Source organism: Schistocerca nitens, chromosome 1, assembly GCF_023898315.1.
Source record: "Schistocerca nitens isolate TAMUIC-IGC-003100 chromosome 1, iqSchNite1.1, whole genome shotgun sequence".
NCBI lineage: Eukaryota > Metazoa > Arthropoda > Insecta > Orthoptera > Acrididae > Schistocerca > Schistocerca nitens.
In genome coordinates, this window is record NC_064614.1 from 1,062,590,186 (window position 1) to 1,062,607,266 (window position 17,081).

Consider the following 17,081-nt stretch of genomic DNA (forward strand, 5'->3'; position numbering starts at 1 on the left):
AAAATCTAACGACACTAGAAAGAGCAACGGTGACTTATATAAAGAAAGCAGTTGGAGTGTCCAAAACAATACGATCCAGAGGTACCTGCTAATGAGGTAATCCTACCTCTTTCGAGGTCTACGGACAAATCTGATGCTACCCAACACTATCGTGTCGGAAAGTCTACTAAAAACATTGAAGGAAAAAAGGAAAGACGTACATCCAGAATTTTTTACAGCACTGGCACCATGATTGAGCGAACATGGACAAAGGAAAACTTGGAGATGAGATACGTAATCAGCAGAATGGCAGTCTATGATTTCCGCCAGCTTATTTGCGACAACACGTCATATCATGAACCAAACGTAGTGCGTGAGTGTAAACGGTGTCATCGAATATGCAAATGTTACCATATAGACCTCCGTACCTTAAGGACACGGTCAATAAGTGAGTATGAAAACCACAATACGAACGCTTTCTAATTTCGTTTATTATTATAACTGTACTTTGAACTTCTATGGCTGTTTGGCTGCAATAAACTTATTATTAAAAAAGAGACGGAGTATCGCGAGTGTTATGTTAAGCCTAGTTTGTGGTTTACACGAGAACTAGGTTGCATGCAACTGCGCTGCCGGCCACTGCGCATGCTCGCCGCGCGTTTGCGCAACTCGTTGGTGAAGATAAACACTTTCGGCGTGTTCCAACTTTGGCGACACTAGTTGAATGAGTTTTGAGGTTATGTGTGTTCGTAAAGTGTAGATAAATTGAAATATGAAGTGGGGAGTGGAAAATAATGTTCGCTTTTTAGATATCTATGCTTTGCATAGGTGTTTGTGGGATTTCAGTGATGTTGATTACAAAAATTAGCATCATATTGCTGCCGCTGAGACGGTCATGTGCTATCATAACATAGATGGTTTGACAATATCTGAGCTGCAGGGCAAAATTTATTGAGTTAGTAGCACATATACAACTGAATTAAGAAATATACAAACAAGCGTAATTCTAGCTGTGGCAATGCTGTCGTCTACAAGACTAAAATCCCATCGTTCGAGTTTGCCAACTCTTTGTTAAGGAACACTGTTGACTGACCGGAGGGAAGCCTGTACATATTCAAGAAGCTGCAATCTTCATTAGATATTCATCTATTTAAAACGTCGCTGCTGTGTTCCCCATTCACATATGCTAGAATTTTAAAATATTGCCACTGTACAGATCTATCTTCAAGAGAGTAGTTTGCAAACCATTGTTAATGTCAATAATTATTACTTTTAATAATTATTGGTGTTAATGAAAACGCGTCATCACCAATTAAAACCGCATCTCACAGCATGCCGATTGTAATGCATGCAATGTGATATGTAATTTCAGATCTGGCGACAGTGCTTCATGCATTACAATATCTTTATTCCTTATCGCATAATTAACTCAATTTAGAAGAAACGGTAACAGTTCTGGTGACATTCTAAGACAATTAAAAGACCTTCTTGGATCTATCGGTATAAAATATTTCACCAAGGTGCTGAGCAACCGCGCTGACGTCTTTTCTTCATCCAGTCACGAATCGAAACATGTTTCTTAATGTTTTATTATGCGGCGATTCCACGCAACAAGCTTTAACTCCATCACAACTCGTCCGACTTGCAGCTGCCAAAACTTTCATTTCAGACATCCACAAAATGACGAAACTGAAGTGTATGCTAGTTTCGTCGTGTCTACAGTCAAATATGAAACCATTTGCGTGCAGCTCATTCCACGCAACGAATGGCACAACCCAGTGTCGTCGTGTAAGCTAGGCTATAGACTGGTCGAAACTAACTAGGCATGTACACGTCATAGTAACGGAGACTATTAAGCCAGCTTAAGTAAAAATGTGTTAGATTTCCGTTTTGATAGCACTTGGTCACAACAGTCAATATTAGATATTTTGTGTACGATAAATTTATTAATAGTACATAAGAATGTTTCATTCTGACAGCGTGTTAATTCTGTAAATATTAGCTGTTCCAGTTTACTGCATTGTATTCACCTATTTCGACAGTCCCCCGACAAATGATCAGGATAGAAAGTATTATATTCAAATGTTTTATGTTATACTTTGGGGCCATGTTCCACACCCACGAGAATCATCTCACTTTTTGGGTTTATGGAACGCAAATTTAACCTAACCTAATCCAATCTAACGTCACACTGTGGTAACGTCATTCAGAAGTGTCACCGAGGTGAATCTAGCATCTCTCTTTTTACTCCATGCATTTTACTACTGTCGACCTGTTGCGAAAACAAATGAACGACGCACAACGTAAAGCAAATGTCAGCGTGTAGCAGACGAAAAGGTTTTTTTTTAGTAACGAGTAATGTGGGACACGATTCATATGCTTATGTAACACACATTGCTAGACTCTCCGTACTAAAGAAAATAATATGTATTTCTCAACATACAACGGAATCTTGCTGGGAACACAGTGTTATCTTCATGCGCTGTAATCCTTGTTTGTAGAAATAATCCTTGTTCGTAGAAACCGCATAGTACATATGGCCAATTGCATAGAACATTGCTTGATTCGGTGAAATTATTGCGAGATAGTAACGTCTTACGTTCCATTTTCAATTTCTCTAAATCGTAGTTTCCCAAGAGGACGGTAACTTTCACACCATTGTTTTGGTGTCACTGCCGCTACTTACAGTTTTTTTTAATTTCTTTTTAAAAGTATTCGTGCAAAGTAGTGATGACTGTAACTGCTGTGAAGGAGTCATGACTTTCACAGTTTGAATACGCTGAGAACTGACATACGGATTGTTCCTTTATAAGTAATTCGATTAACATCTATAAGTCTAGCGATATTTTCAGGTTGATTTAAGTAAACTGTGATTTTTTTCTGTGAATAGTTACTGCTTTTCTTTTTTAGGTTTGTATAGGTCACTGCGAAAATGTAGCGAAACCAGAGGGTTTTTTAATGATTGGAGAGTCAGTTCAAGTGGTGAGCACGCACTAACGTCTTTAGCGTAATATGCGAAGTCATTCAGGAGTACATTAATGCATGAACGATCAAACGACCTCCGTGCTTATCGCGATTCTGTACCATTATCTTCTGATAAAGCCTAACTACAACAGAAATTAGAGAAAAGCGTCTTGCACTAAATCTACACCAACAGTGATAGGCGGAAAGTTCGAACGGGCTGGCGCTCAAGGTGTGTTTTAGATTGTAGTAGATTTAATCAGTTATATATGAGTGGAGACAAATGATACAACGTTTTAAAAGCGTGTGATGATAGTGTCATTACAGTAAAAAAAGCATTAGTAGATCAAATTAGCAGCAATTTGTTAAAGATATGACGACCTGTCTTCAGAAATGCAGCGATCTGCCAAAAATATTTTGCGCTATGGGTCATTTGCATTAAGCAGCCACAACAAAATTTTATGTCAGTTTCCTTGGTAAATAGCAGAATTAAACAGAATTACACTAACTAATAGGGAACATTCATCCTTAACATCGATAAACGTTATTGGAAGTGTCGGTGTAAACTTAAAAAGCATTCCATTTCCACTCTGAACCACAATTAGAGGCACAATAAGTATAGGCTTTTGTTAGTCAGTTTATTCAAGCGTAGATAATTGTTATTATTTGAAAGATGGGTTAGATTAATCTAAAGGTAAAACATAACAATAGTTTACAGTACCTAATTAATGAACACTAGGACATACTTATGGTATGTGATAAGTCTCACAAATATTTGAATGTTCTGTACAATATCTGTCGTCTGTAGGTACTGGCAAACAAATTAATTGATAAGGCTAAAACCAATGTTACACTTCTGGTTAATGTCACTACACACTCTACATACACACCCAGTAATTTTGCTGAGATTAGGACCATAACCATATGTATGCCTTTCCACTACATCATCACGCTCTTCCATCTTTTAGTTTGGAAACCAGGCTTCGGTGTTGAGAATATTGCTTTCATTAGCATGCATTAGATTGTCATAGTGTATTGTAAATGACAGAAAGTTTGTATTGTTAAGTGATTTTTCATATCTATAAACGTATATTATGTTCATTCATTCATACACATTTAGAAGCTCTAACCATCAATGGGTGGCTTTGGGGATCTGGGACAAGTCAGGCTATTTCCTATGCTAACAGCAAATTACAGTTAGTCATACTAATGACTATATCTTGATAACTATATAGAAAAAACTCATTTCTGCTTGATTTGCTTTTAAAAGCTCCTCTCATATATTGCCATGCAGATGGGATTGCTTCCATGCTTTTGCTCAACACTGTACTATGACATAATGATCTGGGGAAGCAGCTGAGGTCATAAATGTATATTTTCAGAAGTGTGCAGTAATAATAATATTATGTAAAGTTGATAGGCCTAACTAAAACTTTTACAAAAAACCCTTTCAAGGACCTTTAGATTCATACCAATATATTTTCTCTCCAATGGTCTTTGTGATTAATATGTTATGTTATGTGTTATGTGGTTTATTCATCTCATTACATACAATTTTCAAATCATTTGATTTGATGTACAGGATACATGTCAAGGTTTACAAAAGAAACTTTTTTCACTTTTTTAAGAGAAATACAAACGTTTACATTATATTTTACATTTCTAAGTTACAGCTACACATGTACATAAAATAATAAATGTATTACAATCCCTGTGTTCAGATTGTGAAGCTGTCCTCAATGAATTCATCGACAGAATAATAACACTTTTCCACCAGGAGAGTAAAGAGCAATCTTTTCAGTGAACCAATCTCCATTTTAAATATATTACTGCCTTTTATTTTATTGAAAATTTTTAACCCCATATACTCTGGCGTTTGGGCATAAAGTTTTAAACGATGTGTTGGAAGTTTGAAGTTGTCTCTGTGGCGAGTGCTGTAGTTGTGGTCAAAACGGAAATTGTCTAGTGTATGTTGATTTCTATATAGTAACACCACCATCTCGTGACAGTGAACTTAGGTTGAACTGTAAAATATACAACCACAATACAAGAAGTAAAAATAATTTCCTTATAGACTGTTTGTCCCTGTCTAGGACGTAGAATGGCATTGTGTACCCTCATGCTCATCAGAAATTGGGAATTCAAATATTAAAAATCAGAGTGCCATACTTTATTAGCTGCTCTGTGTATAATTTGTTAACATATTTTATATTGATTCTAGTTAGCATTAATTGCAAGTTTAATCTTTCCAGTACATAGACAGCTGAAAGCATTATCTGAAAACAGTGAAGTTACATATAGGATTACTGTAAATCAGTAGATAAAAACAGCAGCTAAGTGCTGAAGAGTAGGGTCATTCTATGTCAAATCAACACACTTTAAATAAAAGTTTGACCTCACCCTGTTAGATTTTGTTGAAAGTTGCTATACATGTAGTAGGTGCTGAAACTAAGAAAAATACCAAATTTCAATTTATTATCTCAAACCCTTCCTGAAATATGGTCATGTAAACTTTTCAAAAACTGGCCAAAAATGTGTGAATGGACTTTTTTTAAATTGCCCTAGAAGCTGCCCTAATTGAGCTAGAGAGCTGGGAAAGGTATCATTCTGCAGCATTTTCCATGCTCTTTCCAGTGATATACAACAAAACATAGCCTCTAATTAATAACCTTTTTCAAAATAATAATTAATATTTTTATTTAGTTTTTTTACAAAAGGTACTTAATTGAAAATTTTCAAAATATTTCCACAACTACTTCATACTGTTGTAAATCACATGGCAAAATATAAATGTGGGATGATGATGGGTTCATTGTTAAAAAAATTATTCCAGACTCTTGTTTTTTACTAAGAGCTGCAGTTTGACCAAACTTACCTTTAACAAACAGGAATTTCATTAAAATATACTGAAAGTTAAGTAAAAAGTACCAGAAATATTAAAACATCACCTTCTTGAAACAACACTAAACAACATTTTCTATAATTGATTGCTTATTTTTTTTTAGTTTCTTACAGTTTAAACTAATAGTCTATTAACTGGCAAAACGAAATGTTGAGGACCTATAGCTAAGATTTATATAAGGTGCGAAAAACGTGTAAGGAGACTACAGATGTAATACTTCTGGTCCAAAAATACGTATTTCATTAGCACAGACTTTAGCCACTGTACAAAGGCTGAGTAAATGTCTATGTAAGACTGGAGCCATTGTCGAGAGGATATAAGACTGTTACCTTCTAAGGCTTAGTGTGCCTACAGCATTATTGAGCACTGTGGTTTTAGTGGAGTTTGTATCTAGTATATTTAATAGTTCATTTACAAGTAAATCTATAAATTGAAGGAGAGTTTATAAGTGGTTTTTGTATCAATATGGAACCAAGTAAAAAGTGCAGTGCTGTAAGAGTGCTGTCTTGTAATCCATTGAAGAAGTCAAATCATTTTATTAGAGACAGAAAAAACTGAGAAATGTCACAGTATGGATGCCCAGATTATTTCCACAAATACCTAGTAGTGGCAGGATTTGTGATAAATGTAAGAAAGATGTAACCACATTGAAAAATACACCAGAGCCCATCAGTGATAAAAGTGTTGAAGAAGATTCTTCTGGATCAGAGATAATCATCCCAGACCAAGACCCTGACTTCACTACAACTTCAGTGGTTGTTCAAACACTTAACACATCACTTCAAAAACTAGGCGAGTCCCCAATTGATAAGACAAAAGCAACATCTATGTGTTACGCCAAATCAAAAAATTAAAAAAAATTAAAAACTCATCAGTGACACGTAAACTTTTTGTTGCGGCTAAAACTTCGTCAGATACTGATACTGATGAATCCATGCTTCAGAATCTCAAAACAAACTTTAATAATTCTATAAGCAGAGCAATAAGACTAATGATTCTTACAGGTTTACCTGAAAAGTGGAGTGTCAGAAAAATGAGGAAATTTAATGTTCCTAATTACATTGTTCATCAGTCCAAAAAAATTTTGAAAGAGAAAGGATTCATCAAAGGTCCAAACCCAAAACCAGGGAAGTGTTTACCAACAGAAACTGTCAAAACTGTACATTCATTTTATGAAAATGGTGAGGTTAGCCGGGCAATGCCAGGTATTAAAAATGGTGACAATTATGGAAACAAGTGGAAGTAAAACAAAAATATCAAAAAGACTTATTTTGTGTAACCTTGAAGAAGTTAACAAACATTTTAAAGACGTTGATTGCAACATGGGAAACTGTGAATATTGCCCAGGAGAAACTGTCATATGTAAAATTTTACAAAGCTCTTTTGACAAAAACTTAATTGAATGAGTTCAGTTCCGACAGCAGATGTCAGTTGGCCGCTGTAATCTGGAAAGTGTTCAGAAAACTTCTGAAGAATTCATAGATTTATTTTGTAGTGAGATGTCTACTTTGATTCGGCATAACTTCATTGCCAAGCAACAATGAACAGTCCTTAACTCCACAAAAGAAAACCTTATGGAATCTGAATTTGTTGTCATATGTGATTTTACGGAAAATTATAGGCTAGCATAGTTCTGCAGGATGAAGCTCGGAGTTACCACTGGAAGAGACAACAGATTACCATTCCTCCTTTTGTTATATATTACAAACAGGAAGACAAAATTGAGCATATGAGCTTTGTCATTGTTTCCGATTGCCTGGAGCACAATACAGTTGTGGTTTACACCTTTCAAAAGAAGCTTATTTCTTATCTAACAATTAAATTTCAAAAGATTCCAAAAAAGATATACTATTTTTCTGGCGTTTATGCTGCTCAGCACAAAAAAATATGAAAAACTTCCTGAAACTTTGCCTTCATAAGGAAGACTTCAACATAAAAGCTGAGTGACACTTTTCAGCCACAGCACATGGAAAAGGGCCTTGGGATGGAGTAGGGGGTTCAGTTAAGAGACTGGCAGCTTGTGCAAGTTTGCAAAGGCCGTACCAAAATCAGATCCAAACCCCACGAGATCTATTTGAGTGGGCAGATAATGTGACAAATGTTGATTTTGCACATTCCACTCAAGAAGAGTATGCTGCTTCAGAAATATTATTAAAAACCCGGCTTCAGGAGGCATTGACAATCAAAGGGACACAGCAATTTCACACTTTAATTCCCAACACTACATCAAAATTAACAGTCAAATACCTTCAGGTGAGATGCAGAGTTGGGAGAAGGAAGTAACTACATCACCAGACAAACTGAAGTTACAAGATGTATCAGGCTATGTCACCACTGTATAGGGCATAAACTGGTGGCTTGGGTAAATTTTTTTTTTTTTTTTTGGAAAAAAAAAAGAACTTGATGAAGTGAGAATAACTTTTCTTCATCCCTGTGGACCAGCTAAGTCATTCTCCTATCCTGCACATGCAGATGTCCTGTGGGTGTCAGTTGTGGATGTCCTCACAAAAGTAAATCCATTTACTCCAACAGGGAGAACAAACAAATATTCTTAATGAAAGTGATGTAAAGCAAACCCAGTCGGCTTAATTAAAATGTAATCTGTGAAGTTCCAAGATAATTTATTGGGAAACTGCTTTCAACTCAAAACTTAGTTTTTGCCTCAGGTTAGTGTTAATGTATACTTTCTATAAAGTTGTTTCAGAATTACTGTTAGTACCTAATGTGTTAAATTTAGGTATGTATAGGCACCTGTTACTCAAAAACAAGCATTATGTATTTAATATTTTTAATAGTTTCATTCCAAACATCATGGACCACAACTCCCATTATCATCCCACATTTATATTTTGCCATGTGATTTACAACAGTATGAAGTAGTCGTGGAAATATTGTGAAAATTTTCAATTATGTACTTTTTGTAAAACAATTACATAAAAATATCAATTAGTATTATGAAAAAGGTTATTAATTAGAAGCTATGTTTTGTTGTATATCCCTGGAAAGAGCATGCAAAATGCTGCAAAATGACACCTTTCCCAGCTCTCTAGCTCAATTAGAGCAGCTCCTAGGGCAATTTAAAAAAAGTCCATTCACACATTTTTGGCTGGTTTTTGAAAAGTTTACATAGCGATTTTTCAGGAAGGGTTTGAGATAAAAAATTGAAATTTGGGATTTTTCTTACTCTCAGCACCCACTTTAAGTATACTAAATTTTAGCAAAATCTAAAATGGTGAGGTAAAATAGGTGTGGTGATTTGACATGGAATGACCCAGCAATGGATTTTTTTCAAAGTATATGATTTTCTCCTAACATACATGTTCGTATATAAAGTAATAAATTGTGGGATAGAATTGCTAACTAGTACTTACCCCCATGAAACAAAATGTATAGTGCTGCCAAAAGATACACAGAAGTATAGGTGACACACTATCCTCCCCAAGTTCCAAAGACTAGGATAGTGATGCACTGTCTGAACTTTTGTATCTAGTAGTTCCTTCTGTGGGGAGGATAGTGTGTAATTTCTGCTTTTATATATGCGTGTTAGCATCACCACTCATATCCCCTCCTGAAGATAAGTCCCTGGCCAGCAATTCTGTCTCACAATTTATTAGTTTTCTCAATTTAATTTTTCTTTGATACATACGTAGAAAGCAATGGAGACATGATTCTCATATTGTCAGTGTGAGTCAGTTAGTGTTAGTCGTAGTTTGTTATTAATGTAGTTTCTATAAACAGCCTGCAGTGGTTGCACCTGCCTTTCGATGTGCAACTTGTAATTAGAATATTCAAGAACAACTTCATATGAGACAGCAGCTATAATCTTCGTGGTTCTCGGAAGCCAGCTCTAGGTACTGAGTAGATACAAAGAAATTTACTGAACTGTTCATGTTTCTACAGGAGAAGTCGCACCACCAGTGCAAATGTTTACACAATCCATGGTAGCATGACAAAATGACAACATTCACTGACTAATCACAAAACCATACATGGGCTACAAAAGGCCACTACATCAGAAGCCACAATGATAATTTGCTACTGATAAATGCAATGGGAGTGATCTTTGAATGCTTGATGTTTCACTCAGATCTGATGCAACAAGAAGGCTGAGAATAATTTATAGTATAATGTGACTCATACCACATCCTCAATGGAGCTCCACCATGATGGGATTAATGAAATAAGAGTACTGAATGAATGAAATTCATACCTAGTGAGTATTCTTTTCAGAAACAGCTTCACCTACATTAGAAAATGGGCCCAGTAAACAGTAGTGGCAAGTGATCATGTCTCTGTTATTCTAGTCAGTGACTGTTTTGGGATCCAGTTGCACAGACATTGTGCGAAACTAATCAAATTATGAATAATCACATTTAAGTTTCCAGAACTAATTTTGGCACTCACATGGTTTGTGTACAGTAATGAGGATGAAGCTTGTTGCTGATAATTCCATGTACGGAACCATGACCCATTTTATGTGGCTTCATGGACATACATTGAGTTATCAGAATTGTTACATAGATTTGTTCAGTGTCATGTTAACTACAGGATGCAAATGAACATCCATAATCTGTATTGTCCTGGATTATTGCCACACTATCTCTTTACCTTTTCTGTGCATTTACACAAATTTCCTTATATACTGGTGAACACTTTTGGTGGATTTGCTTGCAGACAGAAGAAATAAAAACAAAACATGATGGTCTCTCTCTTTCTTTCTTTCTTTTAAAGCTTCGTTTTAAAGAACCATTGATACCTCTTCCTTCTTCAGCCTAACAAAACAAATCAAACAGTGAAATTTGAAAATTTGATGGCAAGAAAGGCACAGAGTTTTCAGTCGGATACATTATGAGCAATTGATAGATGATTAACACAAAAGCTCTTTATTCACATGAATTGTTTGGTGCTATTGACAAGGGATTTCAGATCGATTCTGTATGTCTGGATTTCCGGAAGGCTTTTGGCACTGTACCACACAAGTGGCTCATAGTGAAATTGCGTGCTTATGGAATATCATCTGTTATGCGACTGGATTTGTGATTTCTTGTCAGAGAGGTCACAGTTCGTAGTAATTGACGGAAAGTCATCGAGTAAGACAGAAGTGATTTCTGGTGTTCCCCAAGGTTGTGTTATAGGCCCTTTGCTGTTCCTTATCCATATAAATGATTTGGGAGACAATCTGAGCAGGCGTCTTCGGTTGTTTGCAGGTGATTCTGTCGTTTATTGAATAATAAAGTCATCAGAAGATCAAAACAAACGGCAAAACGATTCAGAAGAAATATCAGAATGGTGCGAAAAGTGGCAGTTGACCCTAAATAACAAAAGTGTGAGGTCATCCGCATGAGTGCTGAAAGGAACTCATTAAACTTCGGTTACATGATAAATCAGTCTAATCTAAAAGCTGTAAATTCAACTAAATACCTAGTTATTACAATTATGAACAACTTAAATTGGAAGGAACACAGAAAATGTTGTGGGGAAGGCTAATCAAAGACTGTTTTTTATTGGCAGGTCACTTAGAAAATATAGCAGACCTATTAAGGAGACTGCCTACACTATGCTTGTCCGTCCTCTTTTAGAATACTGCTGCGTGGTGTGGGATCCTTACCAGATAGGACTGATGGAGTACATCGAAAAAGTTCAGAGAAAGGCAGCACGTTTTGTATTATTGCGAAATATGGGAGAGAGTGTCACAGAAATGATACAGGATTTGTGCTGGAAATCATTAAAAGAAAGGCGTTTTTCATTGTGACGGAATCTTCTCACGAAATTCCAATCACCAACTTTCTCCTCCGAATGTGAAAATATTTTGTTGACACTGACCTACATAGGTAGGAATGATCACCACGATAAAATACGGGAAATCAAAGCTCGTACGGAAAGATATAGGTGTTCATTCTTTCCGTGCGCTATAAGAGATTGTAATAATAGAGAATTGTGAAGGTGGTTCGATGAGCCCTCTGCCAGGCATTTAAATGTGATTTGCCTAATAGGATTGAATAAATACAGCTCCATTATGGTCTTTGAGGGAATCTTATGTCATTCTTTGCAAAATAGTGGCAAGTTCAGGTAACAATGATAGACATGGATAGCAATCGCACAGCCTTCTCTCTAAAGCAGACTATAAAGGCACAATAATATTGAGATCTACTGACCTTAGTGGCCAGGGGGAATGTGACAGTTTATCTCTGTGCTTACAAAAACAGTCCAGCTATGTGCACGGGAGGGCCTATTGTCTTGGAACATAGCATAACTGTTGAAGAACAAATAGTGAAGTATTGTGCCATGGGATTGACCTGCTCTGTGAAAATGGGCACATAATCCTGGCACTAATGCACCCTTGCAGAGTAACCATGGAGCCCATGGATACCACAATATGGCAGCCAAAACTGTCACTGAACCACCACCATGTTTCAATCTTGGCAACAAGCAGTCTATCTTGTAGGCTCGGGATGACCTATGCCAGATCAAAAGTCAGCCAGAAGTTGAAAACAGTGTAAAACAAGACTTATCCAACATTTGCCTTTCTTCCATTGCTCCACAGTCCATGTTTTATGGCTTCAGTGCCACGTTTTCCTATTAGAGACATTTGATTCATTGATGAGTTGTTTTGAATTCCAGCTCATCCTGCAATTCCCAGATTATGGAGCTCCCGTCTTGTTGTGGCACTGTGAGGGTTCACAAGTATGACATTGAGCTCTCCGATGACTTTTGCTGCTGTCGTCCTCTTGTTTTTTGTCACAGTCTTCAGTGAGCGTGTGTCACAATCACTCAGCACACACTTTTGTCCACATTGTAACTTAGTGAATGATGTTTTTCCACTTAACATGTCTGCAGTATAAATCTTCAATATGATGCCTCTTGAAACACCAAACACTTCAGCTACTTTGGTTACAGAAGCACCCACCATATGAACACCAACAAATTGCCCAGATTCAAATTCACTTAGCTCCAACCTAATTCCCTCACACCACACAGAACTCTGTTCTGACCATTACTGATACTTGCAACATATTGTGGACATTATACAAGCGCCATTCATGGTCAAATACAACAGAACCAGCTGCAGGCTTGGCTAGCATCATCATTTATGTTTAAGCTTGCATTTCTCATGTTGGTTCCCTGTTTTTGTCCAATCCTTGTAGATTCTTGATAGCACATACAACAGTATATAATTAGTTCTTTTCTAGAATCCCTTTCAGTGTATGGGCATATCAGTCTATTATATTTGTAAAGTGAAAAGTATTGTTTGTAACAGGTTGTAAAAGTGCTGTTCTGCATAACCATTTCAGGTCTACCATGGCACACCAGTTGAATTTGAAACTGACACTCCAAGTATGAAATTGTCTTTGACTGTTACTGATTACATTTTCAATTTCGCAAGACTGTCAGATTTAAATAATGACAATGTGGGAAGATTATTTTAGCTTTCAGTGATCTCATGCAGTTCATAAAATCTATGTATAACATTATTTTTCATTATGTAAAAAAGGTTTAGCTTTAATAGAAGTAATGATCAAGAAGACAGGCCACCAATTACTGTTAAGAACTGATTGTTGAGCAGTTGTTGAAATTTCACTCTTCCATGGAGCACAGGAAAGTGTACAAACAGTTTGCTGCTGTTGTATTTTCGAACACAATCTGTAATTATTTTGTTTTTGGTGGGACATTAAACTCCAGTATTTTTTCTTTTAAAGTAGAACAAAAGTATGATAGCTCAACTGTATCCACTTCTTCTTATGTTTCTGCTTGCTACATAAAACCTTACCTTCAAAGTAATTGGTGAATTGTCTTCTTGATCAGTATTTAAGTGTTTGTTTTTGGTTATGTTCATCTGGAGTAAAATAATGCGAAATTAACAATGAAATTTAGCAAATGAAAGTTTGCAGCAACACAAGATATAAAATTACACATTTTATACCGAAATACAACATTTGATGAGTAATTCAGTATTAAATAATCTCTTTCTCCATTTTATGTCCTCTCTGCATTACTGATTGAATATTATGTTTGTTTTGACAGAACACCATCAAGATGTCTGATAAGAAGCCATTCAGCGTCTCGGGACCTCTCAATGAGTACCGAAAGCAAGCCAGTTTTGACTGGGACAAACTGAGATTTTCCCTGGATAATGAAGAAATTCTTAAACTGAAGGTAAATTATGTTTCAGTGTTTGCTTTCTTTAAGGTAATTAACTGTTAAGGTCATCTGCCATTATGCTTTTCATATTTCTCTAAAAATATGTGTATCAAGATTACCGACCCTAAATGATTCTTTATATGATCTTTCTTTTTGTGGATTCTGTTGAGTTAATGTGAGTAGGGAACAAACTGATAAACCTGCTAAAAACTGAGAATGTCACTAAGTTTGGAGTTCAGACAAATATTGTGGGTGAGCTTTCTAGTGGTCTCCTCTCTTAATCTGTGATTTTGTGTGTTATTAATATTTTCACTTGTGGCAAACTAAGACAGAGAAAAATACACATAACAACTGTTTTTAAATTTTATTGTACACTCTATATTGTGGAATATTATTAAGTAAGGAACTTCTGATTTTGTGAACTGTTAGCTGTATTTTAACATATTATCTGCACCTGTAATGGTGAGTGTTCAAAAGGACAATTATATTATTTATGTTTGAACTGGGCCATGGATTTATGTTCTTTTTTAGTCTGTCCAGATAGATGGCCATGCCTAGGAGACATCATCTTAGCTGTTAGCGATGGATGATCTAATGCCTGGAGAGTTTCCATGAGCTTCATTAACTAGGTGCCTCTTTTTTTCTGCAGCCAGGGCTTGATGTGTTTCTTTTCCCTAATTCACATCAAATGAACTTTAGTGAATATTCACAATGTTTTTTTTTTATGTTGGGTCCCAAATCAACTCAACTGACGTAAGGGTTAAAGATTTCTTGGCGACAGCCTGTAATCTTTCATTACAGTTAAGTTGGAAACAATGACACAAGAAGTCCTGCCTGAGTCTGCATTTTCCAAAGGTTTGTTCTTAGTTGAGGAATATCTGTAGGGTGATCTCACTCTTGCTCCATATCATGAAGGTGTCATTCGTAAGTCTGAACCGAATGAGGAGTTTGGTTTTCTGCATGGTTAGGAGGGATTTCTGTAGATGACCTGTGAATAGGTTATCGTAGTATGGTACCATGTTGGTGCTCTTTGCTGTACCATGGATTTGTTTGTAGATGATGCCTTCAAAACAGAACTAATTGTGACTGAGAATGCAGGTGACCATGAAAGTGATTGTAGATTTGGAGGCAGTTGGACAATTGGAAAGGTGGTGTTCTATAACAGCATGTTCCACACCAACCTTTTTGTGAGACATCTAGAGGAATCCTTTCTAGTCACCCAGGATCGCAAATCCCTTATCTGGTTCAGATTCATTGACGACACCTTTGTAATCTTGACTGAGGGTGAGGCCATCTTGCACACATTCCTCTCTGCCTTTCTACTGGGAGCTAACATCCCAAAGATGTTCGGGCTCACTTGCGATTCCTCTTCATTGAAATGGCATGGCTCAAACTCGTGTAGGCGTTGAACCGCTCGTGTCACATTACACGCCTAAATTATACATTTGTGACCCTTTGGTTAAATTATCTGGCTGATGACAAATTTACAAAATTATATGAAACACACAACGTTAATATAACATATTACAACAGTAATAATATTATAGGGAGATAAATTAACGACCCATAAATGATGCAGGCCACACAGTTGCGATTTGGTTAGAATAATGTTTATTCAGAAAGAAAACTAATAGTGAAAGTGGTCTTATTTAGAATTATTATTACACTCGAGCCCATATCTATTTGATACAGTTCAGTCATTCACATTCTCATCAAGAATTACAAGTCCAAAACTCAACCTCGTTAACTACACGAAAAGTTCACACCAGACATGTGGCTGCTTACCGCTCCCGCGATACCACACAACACGAAATTTAATAAGTTGTTTCACTTCCTAGCTACCTAAAGACCGACCATCCACTTTCACATCTCCACCAGCACTGTCCCATTACCCATCCCCGGCCGCATTTCCTGCGCGCCGAACCTCCTCGCTCCACTGACTAGGGCAGTTCCCTTTCCTGAAGCTGTCTATCTGATTGGCTACAGCTTATTCTACATTATTTTACATTTTAACATATTTAAATAATCAAAGCTTGACCACTTTCATAATCTAAATAAAGTAACAATAATACCCATTACATAATAAACATTAAGTTCTTTTACATAGAAACCAATACAATTTCTCTTGGCTTTCAATGTCATGACCGATAGCCTTGCACCACTGTGCTTTCTGATAAATAAATAAAGAAATAAAGTAACTATTATGCACTAAGCTTTACAACAAATATCGTATTACCTAATGATTCAATAAGGTGTCATGCTGTCAACGTTCAGTATGTTTTGTGTGGAGGGAATGATGATCTGATGCTTAACTGAAAATACTGATAATTTAAATTTACTGTATCTTTTAAACAAATAAAGTTAGAGAGTTGATAGTTACAACATTTGTCATTTTAATGATGCACTTCTATATGAAATGTTGATCGTTAAGATTGACTAGAGAGTTCAGATTTTAGCATTCAGGTCTTTGTTACAAAACTTGTTAATTTTAATTTAACAGTAAATCCTAATCTATTATGCATATGATCAATATTCAAGCTTTATTGGGATCACCATGAAAATTCATGAAGTATGGTAGATTAAAATTACTGTGGCTTCTTTCCCTTAATTACTACAGAATTAATAGTTTTCATAAATGTTTCCCTTTATGGCCAATCTTAGGTTCACCATATTTAACACTTCTACATCTCCCTGGACACAAACAGCTTCTACGGGTTTTCCCTACGTCGTAGGTTCGTGTCTGCCTCACTCGCGCACTACAGCGGTTAGGCATCGTTCAGCACAATGGGCGCCTGTGAATTTCCCCATCTCGTGGCAAATCTGTGCTCTTTGTGGCACACAGTCCTGGACGACAGGGTTGGTTTCATAATCCCTGAAGGCTGACCCTTTCAGCCATATATTTAAATGAGAGCGAAATGCACACTTCCCATGCACTTGATGTGGTCCTCCTCAGCTCAACAAGCCACCTTTTTCTATGTCAACTGCCACCTTATGGACGGCTCCATCATTAACGCTATCCATGTCAAACCCACCAAACATTAACAATATCTCCAATTTGACAGCTGTCATCTACTCCACACCAAGAAGTCCCTTCCATACG

The 17,081-nt window shown here is 36.5% G+C and overlaps 1 protein-coding gene across 8 annotated transcripts in view; it reads left to right on the top strand.

The window, feature by feature from the left end:
- The first annotated feature begins 2,395 nt into the window (after positions 1 to 2,395).
- LOC126197937 (peroxisomal acyl-coenzyme A oxidase 3-like) overlaps positions 2,396 to 17,081 on the top strand; it is a 95,642-nt gene continuing 80,956 nt past the window's right edge. The window contains exons 1-2 of one of the 8 annotated variants that reach the window (XM_049934680.1): positions 2,396 to 2,791; positions 13,865 to 13,996. In XM_049934680.1, the coding sequence (XP_049790637.1) occupies positions 13,877 to 13,996 (120 nt within the window). In that variant the 5' untranslated portion in view covers positions 2,396 to 2,791; positions 13,865 to 13,876. The other 7 variants (XM_049934684.1, XM_049934677.1, XM_049934678.1 and 4 more) reach the window with 7 other exon arrangements.